Source organism: Symphalangus syndactylus, chromosome 22 (assembly GCF_028878055.3).
Source record: "Symphalangus syndactylus isolate Jambi chromosome 22, NHGRI_mSymSyn1-v2.1_pri, whole genome shotgun sequence".
Lineage (NCBI taxonomy): Eukaryota > Metazoa > Chordata > Mammalia > Primates > Hylobatidae > Symphalangus > Symphalangus syndactylus.
The window spans coordinates 34,175,362-34,190,783 of record NC_072444.2 but is presented as its reverse complement, the minus strand read 5'-3'; the positions used below and the strand labels follow the sequence as shown (position 1 = coordinate 34,190,783).

Genomic DNA, 15,422 nt, shown 5'->3' with positions numbered 1-15,422 from the left:
TGCTTATCTCCCCGGGGTCTATTTCGCCCCAAGGTTTGGCGGGTTAAAAGCTGATATGCAACCGGCACGACATGAACAGTATTTTATGATTAAAGACATCACGTCCATGGATAATTGAGATACTGCCGCATTTGCGGGGATTTTCAAGCGAAAACCTGGCAACGTGGAAAGGCTAAGCCCTCGCATCCCCCCCCGCCCCACGGCTGGGACTCCCGGCCCGCGGTCCCCTATGCCCGCGACCCCTGCGCTCACCCTCTCCCCTCAACCCTGAATCCAGCCCAGTCTCGCGCGAGCCCGCAGGGAGACCCCCGCCGCTCCCTTGACCACCCCTGAGCCCGCCGTACCAAGCCGCCCCCCGGGGCCCCCCGGGACCACCCCGAGCCCGCTGCCCGCCTCCCGCCGCATTCCGCACAGGCGCACCGCCCAGCTCCGCCTGCTGCGCCAATGGCCGACGGGGTCCAAGTCTGCGGCCCAACGGGGAGGCGGAGCTAGGGGCGGGACCGGGACGCGGGACAGCAACTGTCCCGCAAGACCCGGATTGAGGAGGCGGGAGGGACCCAAGCAGGCGGACCCGGGATTTGGCGCCACGATCTCGAGGCTTGGCCTGGAGTAGGAGGGGAAAGAAGGCGGGACTAAGGGGAGAATCCGAGGGGGCGGAGCAGGGCTCGGGGTGCGGCAGGGGGCGTGGCTAGAGGCGTGGTCGGGGCGCGTTGCGGCCATTTTGGGGGCGGGCCTGGGGCGGAGACGAGCCCGAAAGGGCGGGGCCTCGGCGGCAGCGAGAGAGGCGGGACCGGGGCATCTCGGGGCGGGGCCTGGGGCTGGATCTGTGAGCCGGGAGCCGGGATCCGGGAGTGGGGAACCGGGGATTCGGGGAGCCGGGAACCAGGGCTGGCGGCGGCCGCCATGAGCACGGTGGACCTTGCCCGCGTGGACGCGTGCATCCTGAAGCATGCGGTGACCGGGGAGGTGAGGCCGGGTGGGCGCAGACGGTGGGCGCGTCCCTGGCTCTTGCCCGGGCGTCCTGGCAGCGATGGCGTGGTGGGGGCCGCGGGTCTGGGGCGGGGCTGGGGGCGACGGGGCGCGCCCCTGACCCAGCCGCCCGGCAGGCCGTGGAGTTGCGGAGCCTGTGGCGGGAGTGCGCGTGCGTGGTGGCAGGGCTGCGGCGCTTCGGGTGCGTGGTGTGCCGCTGGATCGCCCAGGACCTCAGCAGCCTCGCTGGGCTCCTGGACCAGCACGGCGTGCGCCTGGTGGGCGTGGGGCCCGAGGCTCTGGGTCTGCAGGAGTTCCTGGACGGCGACTACTTCGCGGGAGGTGCGTCCTGTTCCCCGCCGCGGCGGCGCAGATACCCTTCCCTAAACTCGGCGTTCTGGGCCCTTTCTTGCCCAACCCCGGCCCTTCTGTCTCCTGGAGTGGCCTTGATATGCCCACGGGTCAGCGTCCCTCATCTCTCCCTGCCTCCTCGCCCCGCAGCTGGTGGCTGGACAGACCTGGGCCCAGCAGCAGGGTCTGGGAGAGCTCTGCCCCGCCGGTTCCACCTGTTGCCTCTGGGACTCAGCCCCTCTTCTGAGGGGAGGGGGGACACAGCCCTGTTTTACCCCTCCCGGCCCTGGGTGGGTGGGCTGAGCACGGAGGGTGGGCAGAGGAACAGACGGTCGGAAGGAGGAGGGTGACTCTTGGTGGTGAGTGGGTTGGGGGCTGGTTCTGCGCCTGGGGCACACACGTGGCTTCCACTTTCCAGAACTCTACCTGGATGAGAGCAAGCAGCTTTATAAGGAGCTGGGCTTCAAGCGGTGAGTGGGGGCGGGCACCCTTGGGTAGCGTGGGGTGGAGGGCCCAGGGGTGCCCACCACTCCCTGCCACCTCCTCTCCCTGCTGCCCTCTGTGGTGCTGTCCACTCGGGCCTTCCTGGGCAAGGCGGCTCTGGTGGCACTGTTGACCAGCCCTTCTGCCAGGCCTTCTCTTGGGTGCTGGGCAACTGTAATGAGCCACCTTGTCTAGGGCTTACTCTCGGTGTCCAGACCACCTCGTGGGGTGGAGCCTCGTGCCCCATCAGGGGCCATCCTAGCTTTCCGGTGTCTGTGCCACAGGCTGCTTCCTTTGCTTGGCAGTTGCCAGCTGAGCCAGATCCCTGGGCGCACCCAGCCTGGGGCCCCATCCATGCTCCCTGCACCCTCTGTGGGCCCTCGGCTAGCAGCCACTGGGCTCGGTGTCCAACCTGCCGGTGGGCTGGGCTGGCTGCTCATCTGGCCTCCTGTGCCATCTCTGAGCCTTGGTGAGGTGGGTGGGTGGGGTGGGGCCTGACCTAGGAACTGGTCTCATGGACACTGGAGCAGGCTCTGGACCCAGGCTTCTCCGGAGTCTGGCCAAGCGACCTGGTGTCTTCGCAGGTACAACAGCCTGAGCATCCTCCCGGCAGCTCTGGGGAAGCCCGTGCGTGATGTGGCTGCCAAGGTTTGTGGGGGTCAAGGGTGTACAGGCCGGGGGGTGGTGGGAGCTCCCAGGGGCCTTTCCTCTAGGATTGACCCAGGCTGTGCCCACTCCTGACAGGCCAAGGCTGTTGGCATCCAGGGGAACTTGTCTGGGGACCTGCTGCAGAACGGAGGGCTGCTGGTGGTCAGCAAAGGTGGGTCAAGGGAGGGGCCCCAGCCACTGCCTCAGGGAGGGCCTTGCTGAACTTGGTGGCCCAGCCCAGGCCCTCTCTCTGGCTTGTCAATCTCATCACAGCCCCTCTGCCGCAATGTGGCCTGGTTCTGCGTGTCTGCTGGGCTGAGCGGGGCCGTGGCAGAACAGCTCACTCATCTGGGTAGCCGGGTGGGGGATATGGCTGGCCAGGGCTGCCCTGCCCTCCCTCCTCCTGGTACGTGGCTGTGAGGTGCAGGCAGCCTCCGGGGTGCCGTGACTGCCTGCCCACTGCTACAGGTGGTGATAAAGTGCTGCTTCATTTCGTCCAGAAGTCCCCAGGCGACTACGTCCCCAAGGAGCACATCCTGCAGGTCCTGGACATCTCTGCGGAGGTCTGTGCCAGCGACCCGCCTCAGGTGAGCTGGGCCTTGGGGGCACTGCTTGCCAACCCGCGCCCTGTCCCCAGGTCCCCTGGGAGGAGCACTCGGCTTGGCTGGGAGCTGAGCCACAGCACCCTGGGCGTCATGCCAATTGTGTCCTGGGATGTGGATGCCACTGTGACCCCACTTGCAGAGTGGGGCAGGCTGAGAGGGGCCGAAGGGCAGCATGGCTGGATGGACAGGCACCTCGGGGCTGTCCTCAGAGGTGGGGGTGACACATGGGGCGGTAGGCAGAGAGGCGTGTCCTCTCAGCCTCGGGAGAGCTGGGGATTGTCCAAGGGGGCCCTCTCAGGCATTTGCCTGGTTCAGTGTCCAGCGGCCCCATGGGACCCTGCTGTCCCCACAGTGTGACAGAGAGGTGTGAGGGAGGCGAAGGCCCTGGCCTCTGAGGATCTGGGTGGCATCTGCTGCCCTAGGTGTGCTGGAAGTCCGCTTGGAAGAACTGTTCTGGAATCGCTGGGCCAGGATGCCGAACCTCTCCTGATCTGCCGGCAGCAACGAGCCATTAAAACTGCAGTTCCTGACCATGCACTGCTTCGTAGGCTCCGAGCCCTGCATCCCCCACAGCCCCCGCCTCGCTCACTGTTGGGGCCCTCAGGGCGGGCAGGGTAGCTGTGAGTCCCCGGTGTCATCTTCCTGCTCTGCGAGTCTCTCTGGAGACCTTGGGCCTTTGGCCTGTGGGGCACTGGGGATGGTAACCTCACTGCCCTGTCACTCTCTTCAAGGGCGACATATCCCAGCCCACGTCAGGAGAGGAGCGTGGGGTCAGCTCCAGCAGGGTCAGGGTCAGTGCCCGTGTCTGGTGGGAGCCACTCAGGAGAGTTGGGTTTTCAGGGCAGAGATGGGCTTGATTCCACCTGGTGGGGTGGGTGGACCCTGGAGACTCTCAGGTGATGGGCCAGCCTGCCCCAAGGCCCTTTACTGATGTCAGAATCATTGTTTGCACCTGCTGGGTATGACCTGTGGGGCGGCCGGCCCAGGAGGGTCTTAGTCTAATTAGGTGCGTCCAGCTTCTTGGCCACCTTTCCCTGGGGACCCTAACAGGCCCAGAGCAGAGCCCCTTACCTCCCAGGTCAGACTACCTGCTCAGGCCCTCCCCTCCCATGCAGGCGGATGACAACTGCAGCCCTCCCTGCACTCCCTAGTCCAGACCTGGGGACCACTGTGGGCTCCTGCGGGTCTCCCGGCTCCCTTCCCGCCCCCAATCCCACCCTTGAAGTGGCCATTTAAAAATGCATAGCAGGTGACCCACTGCGTCCCTTTGCGTTCAGCCCCTCCTCTGGCTTTCAGTTACACAAAGCTAAAATTTAGGTTCCCAGCTGCAGCTCTCTAGGCCCCCGGTGCCCCAGTGGGGCTCCCCGCATCTGAACGTGTGGTTCCTGGGGGCAGGCACTTGGGGGCATCCTGGTCACTGCTGGCCCTAGCATTGGACCCTAGGAGACTTGAATGGAACTGGCTCCCTCCCCATCAGCTCCCAGCTGTCACTCTCTCCCACCCCTGGGCAGCTGTTTAGCCCAAGGCCACTGCTACCTGTTTGCCCACCCTGGTCCCTCCCAGACAAGCAAGGCCTCTGATTTCTTTGAAGCATTTACTTAGCTCAAGTCTGAAGCTGTAGATGTTGGAAGATAATGCACCTTGGAGGGTGGGCAGGACACAGTTGATTGTCTCTATAGGGCTGTGACGGGGGCGCTGAGCCCCGTGGGTGTCTGTGGAGGGGGCTCTGGGCCAGGTACTGCAGTGGACACTGCTCATCCCTGGGTGTCAGGCAGGTGGCTGCACCCAAGCCAGGCGCGGAGGCCTGGCAGGCAGGCTTGGCATGGTTGGCCGGGGCGGGACGTACACTGGGTCGCCACTGGCTGCACCTTTGCACAGATGCCTCCGAGCAGCGGGTGGGCGTGGGTTGCACAGCGAGGCAGGGCCTTGGCTACCACACGCGGCATCGCTCCTTGGGGTGCATGGGGGTGCCCCGGGCACAGTGGAACGTGTCTGCGAAGGCGGCCAGGTTCTGCAGCGACCCCAGTACCCTGAGGGTGGGTGGGTGTGACAGCAGGAGCATTGCCATCTTGGACAAACACGGCCATTTTAAGTTCCCCGTGATTAAAAACCAGCCCAAAACATCAGCCTAATGGCTCATGTCAGTATGAGCAGAAACATTTCAACCGTGAGATAAACCCCCATCTGACCAGAAGCATGCCAATCCCGAGAATAACCTCCCTTCCAGCCAGAGATATTCCAACTCTGCAATAAAACTCTCCTTCACACAGAAACATTCGCAGCCTGCGGTAGGCTCCCCCTTCCTAAACCCTTAAATGCCCTTAGTCTGTAAGAGAATGTTCCTGACCGAAATCGGCCAGAAGCCCCTCTCAGGTTTATTCCCAAAATAAACCTGTCTGTTGAGCCAGTTTTTGTGCTTTCCTCTTTTAACTCTTACAGGCCACTGGGGTGGGGGTGAGGGGGTTGTTGGTGGCAAAGGGTTTGTGGGCATGGGAGACTTGCCTGTACTTCAGGGGACTGTGGACGTCTGTCTTGATGGATTGGATGGCGAACTCGGGCCGGTAGGACCCGCACCACACCTGTGGGCGTGTGGGGGGGCGTGGCTACAGGTGATGGGGATGGGGTGGCCAGGAGGGGTGGGGGAGGGTCTCCACTATCCCCAGGCTGCCCCTTCTAGGTGGGGTGAGGGAAGCCAGCAGATGCTCCCCTCCTCCCATCAGCATTGGAATCCTGTCCAGCTCCCGCCCCCTGCCCCTCATGCTTTTCCCCCAAGGGGCCTTCCACGCTGGGCTCTGGTCTCCGGAGGTGCCCCAGAGCAGGCCCTCCAGAGATGAGTGGGGAAGCATGGGGATGGTGGGACCAGGACTGCAGCTGCCACCTGGGCATAGTTGACGAAGAAGAGCTGCTTATGGGTGAGATCCAGGCCGGGCAGCTGCTGGTCCTTGCCACCCTCTGCCATCCACTTGAGGTAGGCCTGCAGGCACCGGACAGGAGCTGGGCTCAGGCCTGTCAGCCTGGACTCCAGAACCCTCAGATCTCAGGGCAGAGCAGAGGTCTGGCTCCAGGAGCTACCCCTGTGGGGGTCCTGCTGCTGCAAGGGCCCCTCGCACACCCCACGGATGAGCGCCCACCACCTCAATCACTCAGGGACCCCTGAGCTGGGCTCTTGGGGGGATCCCTGGCCAGACAGCCCACCACACGGCACCTGTCCTGAATGAGCCCCCGATGCCCCCTCCCCGATGTGCTGGTGCCCCCTCCCCTGACAGGCTGACACCCCCTCCCCTGACAGGCTGACACCCCTTCCCCTGCCGCACTGATGCCCCCTTCCCTGCCGTGCTGGCACCCCTCCCCTGCCACGCTGATGCCCCCTCCCCTGCCAGGCCCCACCTTATAGGCTTGCCGCACCCCTCCGTTGTCGGCAATGTTTTCCCCAAGGGTGTTGAATCCGTTCACCTGCACACAGGAGACAGGATTGGGGCAGCCCTGGCCCTGACTCCCCTCTCCCTCAGGGCCAGGGCTGGGGCCCTTGTCCCCCCGCAGCCTCGGTGCTGGTGGCAGTGCTCACGTTCTGTTCGTCCGCCAGGTCCCAGGAGTAGTTGCCGTACTGGTAGATCATGCACTCCGACTGCTCCCGGAAGTGCTGGGTGGAGAAGTTACTCCACCAATCCATCATGTTGCCGTTCTTGTCGAAGTTCCGGCCTGGGCAGGGGCAAAGGAGGGCTGCCCACACGCCCCTGGCTGCACTGTGCCTGGCCGCTCCTGCCCCTCCTGCAGCCAGCCCCAGTACGGAGAGCCCACAGTCTGAGTAGGCTGAGCCTGGAAGAGCATCACGAGCTCCAGGGGGCAGCAACTGTCTGGGGCTACACAGCCCCCAGAGAAGGAGGGCTTCAGTGGTCTCCCATGCCACCCCCTGAGGCTAGGGCCTAGCACTTGGGTCCTGTGGTCTTGGAGGCACCATGGTTTAAGGGCTCCTCCTGTGATGCCCAAACTCTAAGCCCCAGGTGAGGGGAGTATGTGGTCCCTGGGGACAAGGGCTGCCCACGGAAGGTCCCGATGGCCGAGCCACATTGGAAAACCAGCCGGGGCCCCTGTCCCAGGCAGGGCAGTCCCCACTGAGGGGCAGAGGTCAGCATGGCCGTGGCGGGGGTGGCACACCCCCCTGGTGGAGGATGCCGGCTGTCTGGAGAGTCTCCCAGGCTGGTATCTGGGCTTCACTGCTGTGCTGGGCAGTGTCGTAATCCCCATGTCACAGGTGAAGTGCCCAGTGCCAGGTGGAGTGAGGGTCATGGGCTGGAGTCCCTGGGTCCCCTCCTCCATGCCGGGAGTCAGTGCCCCCAGACAGGGCCCCAGCCTGGCATTCAAAGCCTGCTCTGCCCCCACAGCTCCCTGAGGACCTGGCCTTGGTGTCCCCACTGAAACCATGAAGAGGTTGAATGGAGCACTCCCAGGCCCCTTCCTGGCTGCTTCTCTGTGGAAAGGGGAGGACATGTGTGGTTGGAGGGGTGGCCGCTCACCATTGTCGTCAAAGCCGTGCGTGATCTCATGCCCGATCACCATCCCAATGCCTCCAAAGTTCAAGGCCTGTGGCTGCTCCTTGCTGAAGAAGGGGGGCTGGAGGATCCCGGCAGGGAATACTGTCCCCAAGGGCGGGAAAAAGAATAAGCTGTGAGTGGACGCATCTCCTGTGTGCCAGACTCAGGGATGGCGCTGCCAGGGGTTCTGACACTTGATCCCACAGACCGGGAGGCAGAGGTCAGGATTCCCTCAATTTACAGATGAGGACACGGAGGTTCAGAGGCTGGGCGGGCTCGTGCCTGGCAGACCCAGGACCTCAGTCCAGCCTCCTCCCACCATCCTGTTCTGCCTGCAGGAAAGGCTCTGTGCCACCTGCTAAGTCCCTCCCCGAGCCGCTCATGGGCACAGGAGCGAATGTTCCCCACGGGGGCGGCGAGGGGTGACGTAGGAGAGCGTTCTGAGAACACGCTGGGGTGCCCCCAGGAGGAAGGGATGGGCAGGGGGCTGCAAGCCACCCCTTCAACTCTGGCACCAAAGGGCCTGCGCAGGCAGGGAGGGGGAGGAACTTACCAATCTGATTTCGGTTTGGGGAGTAGAACGCATTGACCACTGCAGCCCCGATGATCCAGCTGTGATAGACAAGCCAGTCTCTGGGAGCTGCCTCTCTGAGGACCCTCCCTCTGGGCTCTCTCTCCCTTGATGGACCAGGGCCTACCCTGGCCACACCAGAGCAAGGGCCCAGACCTATCCCAAGATCTGGTTCCTTCCTGGGGACCCTGAGGAGGAGGCGACTTGGGACCCAGAAAGCAGAGGGTGATGGGGGACTCTGTCCAAGATAGGCCCAGTGGCTGCACCCCTGAGCTGGCACTGGACCCCAGCCATGCATCCAGTCCCCCGCCTGGCAGGTAGCCCTGCACGCCTTACTGGCCACTCCCTGGCCCCCCCCCGGTGCCGTGCCAGCGATGCCACTCACAGATTTGGGTCCACCTTTTCCCGAAGCTTCCTGAGGCTCCTCTGGGCGCCCACCTTGAGGTTCTGCAGACTGTTCTCAAAGTATAGGTCCTCCGAGAAGTTCAGCTATGGGAGAGGGGCAGTCACTGCCAGATGCTGAGGCCGGGCCCTCAGAGGGGCAAGGGGAGGGGTCCTGGGTGGTTGGAGAAGGACCTCAAGCCTCGCCAGGCGTCCGCACGCGGACAGTCGGCTGTGGGTGCAGGTGAATGGGGCAGCCCTGACTCTGAGCAAGTCCCTCGTCCCTCCAGGCCTCAGTTTCCCCATCTGAGGGTAGTGCTAGAGCCACCACCCTAGGGCACGGTGAGGACAGCTGTGTTAGCGCCCGGGAGGAGGGCGCAGGGCTTGGCACAGAGGAGCCCCCAGGCAATCAGGGCCCATGTCCACGGTGTGGGGGGCAGTTTAGGGCTGGGGTGGGGGGCGCACATTGGAGTACTCGTCATCCAGGCGCCTATTCGTCTCCTCCAGGATGTAGTCAGGGTGGCCGATCTGCTCCCGGATGCTCATGGCCTGAGTGGGGAGGAGGGACTGGTCAGTGGGTGTCCCACTGCGGATGGGGTCAGCCCGGGGCATGCTGGCTGTGCTCTCCCTGTCCTGTGGTGAGGGGCTGGGGGGCTCCAGGACCTGGCCCCCACCTTGCAGGCTCTGGGGAGGTTTAATGGGGACAGAACGTGGAAGGCTCCGCCCACCTGACCTAGAGCCCAACAGCCGACAGGTGTCTGGGTGGGGGCAGGGGCCCTGGAGGGGTAACTTGGCTGCCGTCTGTCACTTGGGTCCAGAGGAGCTTCTGGTGGGTCTGACCCTCGCTCCCGAGGCCACTGCTACCCCTGCTGGCTCCTGGGGGGCGCTGGGGGTGTTCCAGGCCTGGTTCCTGCCCCTGCCTGCTTTTCCTCAGCTCCACAGTGGGCAGGTGGTCCTGTCTGTGCCTCCCGGGGCTGCCTTCTCCCCGTGGGGTCCTGCCTGCACCTCCCGGGGCTGCCTTCTCCCCGTGGGGTCCTGCCTGTGCCTCCCGGGGCTGCCTTCTCCCCGTGGGGTCCTGTCTGCGCCTCCCGGGGCTGCCTTCTCCCCGTGGAGACTGTCAGGCGGCTTTGTCAGGGCGGTGCTGCCCGTGCCCAGATCCAGTCGGGGCTGCCCCAACCTCTGCGAGCCACGTACCTTCTCCTGCGCCTTCTTCTTGGACTCCTCATCCATCCAGCCCAGCTCGTCCAGCGTCTCCACAAACACTGTGCGCACCTTGTCAATGAGTTCTCTGACCTGGGAAGCAGGCATGGCCCTCATGTCCCAGACTCATCTGGAGGGCGAATGACCAGCCTTCGAGGGCTTTGCGGAGGTCTGGTCTGAGCCCCGCCGGGGCAAGGCCCAGGGCTGCCCAGCTGTGGGCCTCTCGGGTGAGGTGTGGGGCTGGTGGGGGGATGAGATGACCACCCAACTTCAGGGTCCTCCCTGCTGGGCTGTGGGTCCTCATGGGCCAGGGGCAACTTGCACCACCTGTGCCTTTCCCAGCTGGACCTGCAGGGCTCAGGCTGGGGCCCAATGGCCAGCTGGGGTCAGGGGCACGGGGTGGGCATGGCTTCCCTTGGCCTCCCTCTGTCTAGTGTGCTGGGGCAGACATGGCTCCCCCAGGTGCCCCTGAGCCGGGGCAGGGTGGGAGTCTCAGGGCAGGGAAGCTCGCTGTCCCTGTGGAAGGCTGGCCCTGGGTGGGCCATGGATGAGGGGCGCCCACCATGCTCTTGCTGTCTCCAGGGAACGCCTCCCTGACGTAGAGGGAGCCCACGGCGTTCTCCATGTTGCTGTTGACGTAGCCCACACATTCACGCCAGCGCACCTCCTCCACCATTGTGCCAAACAGCGCCTGACGGGGCCACCCGATCATCCCACGGGCCCCCACGTCAGCCTTCCCAGGCCTGGCGTGGGGCCCTGGGCTTACGGGGTGAGCAGACCCACCTATCCTCAGCCTCAGGGTGCCCCGGGACCAGTGGGGCCACAGGATGATCTCAGCCTTGCCTCTGGGTGCTGCCGCGGCGGGGGGAGGATAGGCATGCTCTTGTGATTGGGGGGCCTCCCCAGACTGAGAGCTGGGCCTTTACCCTGAAGAGTTGGGGGGTTCCTCCCCGGCCCCTGTCCTGGTTGTCTGGCTGGACTCTGCTCTCCAGGACTCCAGCCCAAGTCTCAAGGCACAGGGCTGGCGCTGGCCCCAGAGCAAGGCCTGGGACCACTTCCCTCTCAGCCACCAGCTCCCAGGGCCCTGGTCTCCCCATTGTTGAAGCAGCTGTGAGAACACCTGTTCATCTGTCCCCAGGGACACAGGGGCACGAGACTCTGGGCCCCAGACTCAGGCAAGCCCAGGGAGCGCTCTGCCCAGCGTCCTGCCACACCTTCTGGGCTGCAGGATTTCCTGCCCTCTAGGAAAGGGAGGCAGCCCTTTCTTCCTCCCCAGAAGCTCCTAGACTCAGTGTCCCCCTGACACTTGACTCACAGATATCTCTGACCCACCCCCCGCCCATGGCAACAGGAGGCTTGACTTGCCCCCAGCTTGCCTCTGCCTCAGTCTCCCCATTGCAGTGGGGGCCTCTGTCCCTCCCATTACTCTAACAAAGGTCTTGAGAGTCCCGACTCCCCTCTGCTCTTAGCCCCTATACCCAATCCCTCAGCTGCTGCGGTCAACACCTCCCCTGCGTCTGTCTGTCTGCCAGCACCATGGCCAAGCCTGTCACCTCACCTGGGTGACCATATCGGCCTCCATGCTGACCCCGCCTCCTACTCAACTCACTCTCCCCAGAACAGCCAGAATCCCCCTAGGGCCTCCCTGCTGTTCCCTGTCTCCACCCTCACCCCAGCCCTGGAGCAGCCACAGTGACTACAGGAGCAGGAAACCTGACCTCGTCTCTGCTCTTAGCACCCCTGTGGCTTTCAGACGGGGAGTACAATCCAAACAGACTGCTGCGGCCCCCGGTCACCTCGCCTTCCTCCCTGCCGTCTTCTCCTTCCTGTCTGCTGCTGACCACGGGTCCGGCCCCTGCCTGCTCCTGCCTCTGGCCTCTGCGCTGGCACTGGCTGTTTCTGCTCCCGGGAAATCACCCCGCCGCCTCTTCAGGCCTTTAAGGTCTCAAATGTCACCTCCCCGGAGCAGCGCTCCCTGTCCCCGTCCCTCCCCGCCTCCCCGCCACATCATACTCTGTGGTTTTGGCAGAGCTGCATTCTGCCTTGTTGACTGTCATGATCGACTCCCCACTGGGGTAGGCACCTCTCCCTGCCTCGTCCATGGCTGTGACCCTGGTGTGGACCTTGGTGCTTGCCCACAGCTTATGCTCAGCATTGTGGCCTGAATGAATGAGTGCCTGGCCAGGCTCTGGGTGGGGCAGGGGCTCACCTTGCGGTAGTTCACTCGTGTGTCCTTGAATCTCTGGCTTAGGCTACCAATGCGGTCCAGCACCAGGCGCCAGACCAGGTAGTTCTGTATGGTCCTGGGGGCAGAAGGTAGAGGGTGAGGGGAGAACAAGTGAGAGGTCTTTGCAAGGGAGGAGATATGGCTTAGGGCCCTTGGCCAGCACATTCCACCCCAAACAGAGAGTTATGGGTGCTGGAGAAAACCTCCAGGACAACCACCTCCAAAATCCAGCCCATCTGCCCTGGGTGCTTGGGATGTGACACATTTTTAATGTAAGACTCCACTGGCCACTAAAGCTTAATCCCTCATGTCCCACACCCCTCAGGGCAGATGCTTCATAGGGTCCCCTCCTGGGAGCAGAAGCTGTGTTGGGGAGGATGGGAGAGCAGGGGCAAAGATGCTGAGGCCTTTGGAGACCCTCCCTGGGCCTCACCTGGCTGAGTAGGAGTCGATGATGTTTTCAAGGTTCTGCAGGTAGGGGATGCCATAGACCACCACTTCCTCATCTGGCAGCAGCTTGATTTTGACAGAGGATAGCACAGTTTGTATGAACAGAGTCCAGTTAAATCCCTGTGGATAGAGGAAGTGGGGAGAAAGAGGGAGAGAGACAGAGGGAGAAACAGTTCCTGGGAATCTAAGAAACCCAGCCCCCATTGAAGAATGTTCAAGGAATAAGAGAAAAGGTGCAGGTAATCAGAATCAGGAAAGGGTGGGTGACCTTATGACAGAGCTTACAGCTGTAAAAACCCAAGTGATCATGCAGATATATGCGAAAGCCTAAGTATAACAGGCAAGTTCCTAGAAAAACACAACTTAGCAAAAATGACAAAAAAAGAAATAGAAAATATGAATAGTCTTCTAGGTTAAATAAATGGAATATTTAATTTGAAAATTTCCAACAAAGAAATTTCCAGACCCATTTGGCTTCACCAGTGGATTCTATCTGACATTTAAGGAAAACTGCCAATCTTACTAAAACTTTCCAGAGATGAGAAAATGCTTTTCAACTTGATTTATGAGGCCAAGAATAACCTTAATACCAAAATAAGGATATTATAAGCAGAGTAAATAATAAGCCAGTCTCATTTATGTCATAGATACAAAAGTTCTAAGCAAAATATTAGCAAGTAGAACCTAGCCATACTTGTATAAAATGCTAATACATCACAGCTGAATTAGATTTATTCAAGGAATACAAGTTTGGTGTAACATTTGAAAATCAAATAATTTTAATTCACTACAATAACTGCATAAAGGAGGAAAGTCACATGATTGTTTCAATAGATGCAGAAAAAGCATTTGATAAAATCTGCCATCTATTCATAATAAAAACTCTTGGCAAATAAAAATAGAAGGGGTCAGCCACAGTGGCTTACGCCTGTAATCCCAACACTTTGGGAGGTCGAGGCGGGCAGATCACCTGAGGCCAGGAGTTCAAGACCAGGCTGGCCAACATGGTGAAACCCTGTGTCTACCAAAAATACAAAAATTAGCTGGGCGTGGTGGCACACGCCTGTAGTCCCAGCTACTTGGGAGGCTGAGGCATGAGAATCACTTGAACCTGGGAGGCAGAGGTTACAGTGAGCTGAGATCACTCCACAGCACTCCAGCCCGGGCGACAGAGCAAGACTTTTTCTCAAAAAAGAAAAAAAGAAAAATAGAAGGAAAGTTCTACAATCTGATAAAGGAAATGTATGAAGCAGCAGCAGCAACAAAAACAACTCCATAGCAAACATAACTTTTTTTTAAAATTTATTTTTGAGACAGAGTCTCGCTTTGTTGCCCAGCCTCAAGTGCAGCAGCGCAATCTTGGGTCACTGCAACCTCTGCCCCCTGGGTTCAAGCAATTCTGCTGCCTCAGCCTCCCTAGTAGCTGAGATTACAGGCATGTGCTAACACACCTAGCTAGTTTTTTTTTTTTTTTTTTTGAGATGGTGTCTCGCTCTGTCGCCCAGGCTGGAGTGCAGTGGCGCAATCTCGGCTCACTGCAAGCTCCGCCTCCCGGTTTCACGCCATTCTCCTGCCTCAGCCTCTCCGAGTAGCTGGGACTACAGGCGCCCGCCACCATGCCCCGCTAATTTTTTGTATTTTTAGTAGAGACAGGGTTTCACCGTGGTCTCGATCTCCTGACCTCGTGATCCGCCCACCTCGGTCTCCCAAAGTGCTGGGATTACAAGCGTGAGCCACCGCGCCTGGCACACCTAGCTAGTTTTTGTATTTTTAGTAGAGACAGGGTTTCACCATGTTGGCCAGGCTGGTCTCCAGCTCCTGACCTCAGGCGATCCACCTGCCTCAGCCTCCCAAAGTGCAGGGATTATAGGCATGAGCCACCGTGCCTGGCCAAACATAAAATTTAGTGGTAAGAATATACGTGCTTTCCTTCTAATGTCTACTATCATGACATCAGCATTATGCTCAAAATCCTGGCCAGTTCAGTAAGAGCAAACATGAAATAAAGCCAGTAAGAACTGAAAGAGAATAAATAAACCTGGACCAGGTTCGGTGGCTTATGCCTGTAATCCCAGCACTTTGGGAGGCCAGGGTGGGAGGACTGCTTGAGTGCAGGAGTTCAAGACCAGCCTGGCCAACATAGAGAAACTCTGTTTCTGGAAAAAAAAAATCAGGCAAGGCTTGGTGGTGGTGTATTCCTGTGGTCGCAGCTACTCAGGAGGCTTGAGCCCAAGAGATCAAGGCTCCAGTGAGCCATGATTGTGCCACTCCACTCCAGTCTGCATGACAGAGTGAGACCCTGTCTCCAAACAAACAAACAAAACCCAACCCCCCTGTTGTTTTTCACAAATGATATGATTTTGTTTATTCTACAAATAAATAACCAGAACTAATAAGTGCATTAAGATTGCATATTTACAAAGTCAGTATTTCCATATATCAGCAACAAATAAGATAATTTCAAAATGATTCTATTTATAGTAGAAAACCAAACACCTGTAATATATCTAGTAAAATATGTATAAGAACTTGACACTGAAAGCTTTAACAGTTATTAAGAAAAATTGAAGCATAAATGGAAGCATATACCATGTTCATGGATTAGAAGACTCGGCATTGCAAAATCTTCCCCAAATTGATACAGAGATTCAAAGTGATCCCTATCAAATTTCTAGCAGAGTTTTCTTTTTGCGTGTGTGCATGTATGCAAATGGAAGGCAGATTTTCAGTTTTATGTGAAAATGCAAAGGACTGAGAATTATCAAGACATTCTTGAAGAACAAAGTCGAAATACGTACTCTACTGACTATCCAGACATTATAAAGCTGAAGGAGTGATGGTGGTAGGGGTTATCACTTGGATAGATAAAGAGACCAGTGGGGAAGAAGAGAGTCCAGAAATATACATATGGGCCCACGCATAGACACACATGGACACCTGATTTATAACACAGAAGGGACCAAGACCAGGGGCTCACAGGGGGCTCTTTTTAATAAATGGTGCTG

The 15,422-nt window shown here is 59.8% G+C and overlaps 2 protein-coding genes across 14 annotated transcripts in view; one reads left to right on the top strand and one right to left on the bottom strand.

Annotated features, from left to right (window-relative positions):
* The first annotated feature begins 772 nt into the window (after window positions 1–772).
* PRXL2B (peroxiredoxin like 2B) lies at window positions 773–5,463 on the top strand. 9 transcript variants are annotated; one of them, XM_055261760.2, is made up of 7 exons: window positions 773–966; window positions 1,107–1,311; window positions 1,739–1,790; window positions 2,388–2,451; window positions 2,528–2,623; window positions 2,952–3,038; window positions 3,409–5,463. In XM_055261760.2, exons 1-7 carry the CDS (start codon window positions 904–906, stop codon window positions 3,424–3,426), a joined length of 585 nt encoding a protein of 194 aa, XP_055117735.1. In that variant the 5' UTR covers window positions 773–903; the 3' UTR covers window positions 3,427–5,463. The 9 variants fall into 9 exon arrangements, with proteins under 9 accessions (XP_055117735.1, XP_055117732.1, XP_055117734.1 ...); XM_055261757.2 differs by having other exon boundaries at window positions 778–966; window positions 2,548–2,623; XM_055261759.2 differs by having other exon boundaries at window positions 780–966; window positions 2,548–2,623; window positions 2,920–3,038; window positions 3,479–5,463.
* MMEL1 (membrane metalloendopeptidase like 1) overlaps window positions 4,637–15,422 on the bottom strand; it is a 40,205-nt gene continuing 29,419 nt past the window's right edge. For 3 of the 5 annotated variants that reach the window (XM_055261748.2, XM_055261750.2, XM_055261752.2), the window contains 13 exons: window positions 12,401–12,537; window positions 11,950–12,043; window positions 10,303–10,431; window positions 9,735–9,833; window positions 9,006–9,089; window positions 8,545–8,648; window positions 8,142–8,200; window positions 7,571–7,690; window positions 6,622–6,755; window positions 6,444–6,509; window positions 5,935–6,030; window positions 5,559–5,635; window positions 4,637–5,086 (listed from right to left, as the gene is read on the bottom strand). In XM_055261748.2, the coding sequence (XP_055117723.1) occupies window positions 4,987–5,086; window positions 5,559–5,635; window positions 5,935–6,030; window positions 6,444–6,509; window positions 6,622–6,755; window positions 7,571–7,690; window positions 8,142–8,200; window positions 8,545–8,648; window positions 9,006–9,089; window positions 9,735–9,833; window positions 10,303–10,431; window positions 11,950–12,043; window positions 12,401–12,537 (1,299 nt within the window). In that variant the 3' untranslated portion in view covers window positions 4,637–4,986. The remainder of the gene's footprint in view (window positions 5,087–5,558; window positions 5,636–5,934; window positions 6,031–6,443; window positions 6,510–6,621; window positions 6,756–7,570; window positions 7,691–8,141; window positions 8,201–8,544; window positions 8,649–9,005; window positions 9,090–9,734; window positions 9,834–10,302; window positions 10,432–11,949; window positions 12,044–12,400; window positions 12,538–15,422) is intronic. The other 2 variants (XM_055261749.2, XM_055261751.2) reach the window with 2 other exon arrangements.